Genomic DNA, 7,347 nt, shown 5'->3' on the forward strand with positions numbered 1-7,347 from the left:
TAACAGGACGGTCTGAGAGTTATTTTTTTTTATTAAACCAACATAAAAACTATTACGGGACAGTGACTGGTAAATAGCTCCCCCGAACTTTTCTAGATTGGGGGCGGGGGCTTTTTCCCATTGATTGCATCTTAGGGTGTAGAATCAGTTAGAAACTGTAACAAACCAAGTGTTTTTCTGATATTCCTTTCAACTTCGAGGGATAAAAAACAACCTTATACTAAAAATTTAAAGAAACCAGAATAACTTATTTATAAGACCTAGAATGAATAGAATTTAGATCCAGGTCTATTTTAACAAATGCGATTTTTTTTTAACCCTTTCCGAATGAATAGAAGATAATTTCAAAAAACAAAATTAAACAAAAATGTCTTAAGATTTTTATTGTGATCCCGCCTCATATTATTTGAGACCGAACCCTGATCAAGTGCACCCACGCGAGTCACATTCTGAGAAGCCTTGCCAATGCCGCTCATATTTTTATTTTGTTTCATTAAAATTTTCACTTGTTATAGTATTTCCAATCATTCTAAATCTGCTTACATAATTGAAAAAGAATGTATTTGTTTATATTTAATATCAGTTTAGTTTAGACTAGAAAATAAATTTCAAAACGATGAAATTATTTTATAATAGATCTTTATTTCTAGTTATTGTTGTTGGGAGTTTTATTTTTCCACGATGTCTTTGTGTTCCCATTAAATTTCGTTTCCGGTGGTTCAAATCCGAGTTTTGCTTATGACACAAAGGGATTGACCGCGTTAACTCGAAATAAGTGCCCGACACAAATTATACCGCAGTTGGGCTGGAAGGGTGTATGGGTTGCATCGGTATTCCAAATACCAGTGAAGGTTGAGCATAGACTATTAATTTCTTAATATTAACGGTACCACATTAAAATAACTAACAAAAAGAGTTTTCGACACGAGTTTCATCCGCGTACTTAGTGACCGGAACCACAGTCATTGCGGCTGCGCAATAACCAGTTCTTTTTTCCCCGCTTCACGTTGAAAATGGCGACCCCAGCTAAAGTCAGTAAACCTGATGGAAAAAATAACCATGATGCTGCAGATGAACAGGCTGGTGAGTATACTAGTTAGTCAGTGTAAAGGCAAAATTTATTAATTTAATTATCAAAGTGCAAATCGACCGTTAGACGTTGAAAATGATTATACATCCAACCGATACTTTGTCTCTAAAGTGCCTCGGCACGGCTAGCAAAAGGGAAGGCATGTTGACCCAAAAACGACCATGTGTTCACTAAAACCTTCCAAGTTATTCTACTAGTGCCAAGCTGTCAGCGCTTATCGTAGATATAGTGATATGACGTGCTTTATTTTATTACATGTACAATAATCAGTTTTAGATCTATTTGTTTTTTAAAAATGTTTTGTAATTTGGAGCTTGTCTGGATTTATCCCCAGGCGCCAATTTTCGATGAATGTATAAGAGTTACACCCCTTGAATTGTCCGGCATTTTTTTTCCCCCGCTATTTTCTACCGCGGCACTTGTTTCTAGATTTCGATTACACCCCTTCTTTTAAAATGGTCTTGACTCAGTTTTAACTCGCTAGTTTAAGAAAGGAATTAAATTTAGCTTGCTGTAAAACATTTTACTTAACTGTGGCATATAATGCCTGGAAGTATAGTCAAGTATAATATTTATAAATAATAAAGTTTAGATTAGGCCTAATTCAGTCATTTCAAAAATATGCTGTGGATACTTTTGTATTTTGTTGAACCACCAAAAGTATGCCTGATTTAGATCTATTTTAGTTTAAAGCAGGGATACACTCATCTGAAATCTTGATTTCAAAACAAAATTGAGCTGTTAATTGCGCTTTTGCAGAACTATTAAGCATATTCTGCCTGACAGCTTTAGTTGCTAATAAGCTCCTAGTATTTTTTTCCAAAATTACCGCAATATTTAACTTCCAAGCTGTCTTTCATGCATAAAATATTTTTCTCTACAGATAAAGAACAGCAGGAAGCAATTGAACAAATAGATGAAGTTCAAAATGAAATTGACAAGTTAAATGAAAATGCCAGCGAAGAGATCCTCAAAGTGGAACAGAAATACAACACACTAAGGCAGCCTTACTTTAAGAAGAGATCAGACCTTATAGCAAAAATACCAAATTTTTGGGTTACTGCTGTATCCTTTTGTACAATAACTACATATCATTTACCCCTATGTTTTATTGGTAGAATTTTTATACTAAATGAGGTGGTAGGTTACTGGTAGTTAACTAAATACACACATGGCTGGCTAATGTCAATGCTAATCCAACACACCTATTTTATGGAAGAGTCTACAATCTGGAATCATCCCTTTTATTTATTGATATCCTTAAGCTTGTTAGCTTAGTGATAATTTTGGGTTTCTATTACTGTGCTTTGGCCTTAACCTTTTGATTAGTTTGTTAATCATCCTCAAGTGTCTGCCTTACTAAATGAAGATGATGAGGAGGCACTTCAATATCTCACAAAAGTTGAAGTTCAAGAGTTTGAGGACATTAAATCTGGTTATAGAATTAATTTTGTAAGTATTTCTTACATTTTTTTAAAGTTTAATTTGCTATAATAAATTTAGTACACTGCTAGAATTATTGTATGTATTTTTCTCTTTCTAGTACTTTGACACAAATCCCTACTTTTCAAATGATATGTTGACGAAAGAATTTCATCTTAATGATACTGGTGACCCTTCATCACAGTCAACACCAATTAAATGGAAAGAAGGCAAAGTAAGTTGAATGTTACTTTACAGTAAATTGGACAGGCTAAGATTGTGATTTATTTTATTTTGTTCATAATGTGTTAATTCCTCTGTAGGATTTAACAAAGAAAGGAAATGCTACTAAAGGAAAGAAAAGAAGCCATGATGACCAGGAATCATTTTTTAGCTGGTTTGGTGATCATGGTGATGCTGGCGCTGATGAACTTGGAGAGGTTATAAAAGATGATATCTGGCCTAATCCACTTCAATATTATTTGGTAAGTTTACACCAGTTTTTCAAATAAGGTTGTACATTCAAATCATTTTTGTTTTATCTATGGATTCTTATATATGTTTGTATGTCTTTTAGGCATCTGAAATTGATGAGGAAACCGGTGGAGATGGTGGTGAAGGTAATTATTTTTTCCCTTAATTTTGTTCTTTGGTTTTGTTATGGGTCTCAATTAGAAATTTTTTATGTGTAAAATTAAGCTATCAATGGCTATAGATAAATTAAAACTTAACTATTACAAGAATTGCATGTTTTCAATACTGGCCATTTTGATTAGGCAGTAGAAATTATTGGTGGTTCTGCATGTGTTGATGCAATAGTTCAAGTAAATGCTGCGTTAACTGTTAAGCGCCTGTTACTAAGCATTTTATTATGTATTAAGCCTGTGCAACACTCCATTTCGTAGCTGTTTATTTCATTTAAAGTTCAAATGCATAACGGAAATAACTTCATTTTTATTATTGAGGTTAAAGTTGCACATGGTTTAGTTACGTGAGAATCTGGAAAAAAAACTTTCATTGCGCAAATTACCATTAAAAAATTTCCAGTTACACTAATCAAAATATCTTCAGTATTTTAGCATTCACTATCGCATGTTTTTTCCATTAAAAATATAATTTTTAATAAAATGTCCATCATTTTGCCGTAGCGGCTTCACTTGTTTGTTTGTGGATGCATTTATGGACACTTAATTCAGATGTAAAAAATAAAATCGTGATATGCAGGCTTGATACTTCTTCAATACGTAGTTGTGCTCCTCTTTGCGTGTTTGCAGCCAGATGTTTCACAATAATTCACAATAAAATTTACATTATAAATTAATTTTAAAAAACAAATTTTATTGTACATTTTTTAAGACCCTCTCTATATTTAGGATGTTATTTTAAAGAGTACTCTCCCTTCGGGTTCGCTTAGTATGTACCTCATTATGTTGAATTTGTTGTCCATTTTACCTATTAAAAAATTTGAAATTGTTTCATATATTATGTGATTTTCTAAATAGGATTGCCCTATTTTAAAGCTATTGCCCCTTCCCTTGGGATTGGGGTTGTTAGTAATGTTACATTGAGATGTTGAAAACATTCATATTAGCAGGCTAATATGAATAGATAGATATCTAAAAGCTTTTTTCTTTAACAGATGATGATGTTGATGATGAAGGGAATTATGAAGATGAAGAAGAGCCAGATGAGGTATAGTTTTGCATCAGAATTTCTGAAAACTTTTTTTAGAATTGGAAAAATTTGCAACTCTTGACTTTTGTCATCTGGTGTTACAATATGTGTAAATGTCCTTTCTCAAGATATGGCAGATGCTTGTGCTCGCTGACTTATTTCTGCCTAGGTTTTACTTTTTGTCCAAAAGATGTTTTATGGGTTTATGATTTATTTATTAATTCTGTCGTATACTAGTAAGTTTAAGTAGGATTACTATAAATTCAACAGAACTCAATTTTAAAAACTTAACTATATGTGGCTACTATAAAATATTGTTGGCTCAAATGTTTTTTTTTTACTTTTAAATAATAGTACATCCTATCTAATTGTACTAAGAATTAATGAATTTGATCCAGCTCATATTTATATATACTAAGTTAGATTGGTATTTTAAAGAGCTGCCATTTAAGAGTAATGGAAATGTTTTATTTGAGATAACTGCTCATTTAGCTATTAAAATTGTACAACAAAGCCATATTGCGTCTGGTACAAAAAAAAACCAGTTACATCTCTGAATGTGTATGTATATAAGAGATGTGTATATATACTGTTTTCTATTTCAAGAGATAATTGAATATTGTTTTTATTTCCAGGAAGGTGAAGAGGAGGGTGAAGGTGAAGAGGAGGATGAAGAAGAGGAAGGTTAAACACTGGACCATTAAATTTTTTTAATGCATTTTTAATGTTTTGTTAAAATATAAATTTCATTGTCATCATCTTCATAGTCTCATGTCTACAATTCAAAAAATATCTGATTGGTCATCATTATTCCATCTTCAAAAATTTGTTTATTAAAATTGTATTAGTTATTTGTGTTTGTCAGATCAAAAAGTTAGTCTTATATATTTTAGATATCAAAGCCTTGTCTAACATAATTGATTCCACTGTGCTCAGTGCAATTCAGACCTGACGGGGTAGTGAGTGCTAATGGCTCTTTCATAAATCTTTTTGTACATATTTCATTTCCATCTGGCCTAATTTTTAGATGAGGCATGTTGTTTGCTAGATGTTACGTCATGTTTTGTTGAACATCATGCCAAGCGTTTCAGTAAATCTTTTCTGTATTTTTAATCAGTTTTCTTTTTGTTAAAATTTTTTTTTTTGAAAGCATTGATACAAATGTCTATATAGACATACCAAAGTGGTTGTTGTAAATTAAATGACCATATCTATTAAACATAGAATGGTATTAGAGCAAGTTCTTTTCCAAATGCATTCCTAATTAGCTTTGTATTTTTTTTAAGGTTTTTAACAGTGTGTATAGTGGTAGCATGTTATTTTTATGGACTATGATGTATCAATTTGTAAGACAAGGCTTTTAATGTCCTTCCACATTTTTTATTCCCTGGTTTTATGTTGGAGAGAATGCCAGACACTGCGGCCTGAGTTGAAAAATTATTTGTCGTAATTTTTACTGCAGCTTATTTGTTATAGCATTGATAGAGCTGGAACCCATATTGAAGTAAGATTCTCATTGGTATGAGCGTGTCAGAGGTCAGGTTGTCAAACTATTTTCCCATCTGGTCTTTGAGGTATTTGTAAGCTCATTGCCTAAAAAAATAAATGTTGAAATTGTCTAAATTACGGCTTTTGAATTATTTGATTTCACATCTTAAGTTTAATGATTATCAAATAACCTTATACTTGTACAATAAATTAAGCCTTCTAAAGAGCAACAACTGGGAAATAAAGAATTTTAAACATTCTGGAACTTCACTAGCAAAATATAAATATTTCATATCAGTATCAGCTGTTTTAAAATTTTAAAACATTTATCAACGTTAAATAGCTTCTTGTGGATTTCTCTCAAAATAAAAAAAAATACATTTAGTACCGTCTGTAATAAGTCTGCATTTATCAGCTACTCTCACTAGTAGTGGGGTTACAGTCGTGCATGTATTTAATATGAACCAGGTAGTTATAGACTCGTGTTATCTAGTCTACAAATTATATTTAAAAAAAATATATATTGATGACTTATGGGGAGGTCAATACACTTCTGACAATTTACACTATGGTTATGCAGAATATAGACGTGTAGGTTTACTTAAGCAAACACCTTCCGAAATTAAAAACGAGTGGATGCTAATTTCCACCTGTTGAATCAAAATTTTGACAATAGTTGTAGGTCAACACCCAACTGATCTAGGCAACAGGAATATTTTCACCAACACCGTGAGTTGTGTAGATGATTAGTTCACTTGTGACAGGCTAGATCATCTTCCATTGGTTGAGTTTTAAACCATTTACAGAACCATGTTGACTGCGCAGGCTACTGTCAATCGCCAGTAAGTTCAGGTAATTTTCCAAAAGATAGAAAAAAACAAAAAAACAACGAAGACCCACTCCTGACTAGACGTTACTATAAACCGTGGATGACCATTACGGCCTATATATTGTCGAAATTGAAGACAAAAGTAGACTTTTAATGATTTATTACTACTAGTAATACTACGACAATCACTGTTCAAATCTGGCTTAAAAACAAGTTGAAGCTCTACTGGTCTTGGTGTTCACTAGATGTTCAAATCTTCACGCACAACAGTTAAATCTGTGACATGGTGAGGTGATATGACAGACAACGTGATAGGTCCGGGGGGGGGGGGGCAGAAGGTGGGTGATCACCACATGTGTTCTTTCATTCATTTTTCCTATTTCAAAAACCGTCCACATATAAAGAAATGATGGAATGTTTGGCAATCGCATGTAGCAGTAATCTGCTAACGAATGCACACAGTTGGGAGTTAGCGTCCCGAAACATTCAGGCAAGGCCCGAAGTGTACGAGAGATCTGCAGACGGCTAACTAAACTCATCGGATGCGGCCAGGATTTTCGTGACCTTGATGCTAGATCTCCAACAGATTATTCATTCATGATTGATTCATTCATGCTGGGACATTGTAGGTCAGTTGCTTCACGATTTAAAAAAATAAATCACAAATTGTACCTTATTTCATTAAAAATATATTACCAAATGCATGATGCTATTAATAATAGTGTACCAATAAATAAATAACATGAAAATGAATGTAAAACGTGTTTTTTTTTTAAAGTCAGCAATATTTCATAAATGACGTCACGAAAAGTTAGTCTGATTTTCAACCCCGCCTCTCCCACAA

The 7,347-nt window shown here is 32.7% G+C and overlaps 1 protein-coding gene across 1 annotated transcript; it reads left to right on the forward strand.

The window, feature by feature from the left end:
• The first annotated feature begins 763 nt into the window (after positions 1 to 763).
• LOC131937482 (protein SET) lies at positions 764 to 5,809 on the forward strand. The gene is made up of 8 exons (XM_059294962.1): positions 764 to 1,083; positions 1,974 to 2,155; positions 2,420 to 2,542; positions 2,634 to 2,747; positions 2,836 to 2,997; positions 3,090 to 3,132; positions 4,152 to 4,204; positions 4,822 to 5,809. The coding sequence occupies exons 1-8, from the start codon at positions 1,014 to 1,016 to the stop codon at positions 4,873 to 4,875; spliced, it is 801 nt and encodes a 266-aa protein (XP_059150945.1). The 5' UTR covers positions 764 to 1,013; the 3' UTR covers positions 4,876 to 5,809.
• The last annotated feature ends 1,538 nt before the right edge of the window (positions 5,810 to 7,347 follow it).

This window comes from Physella acuta, unplaced genomic scaffold (genome assembly GCF_028476545.2).
Source record: "Physella acuta isolate Inbredline_101_S28 unplaced genomic scaffold, ASM2847654v3 ptg000211l, whole genome shotgun sequence".
Classification (NCBI taxonomy): domain Eukaryota; kingdom Metazoa; phylum Mollusca; class Gastropoda; family Physidae; genus Physella; species Physella acuta.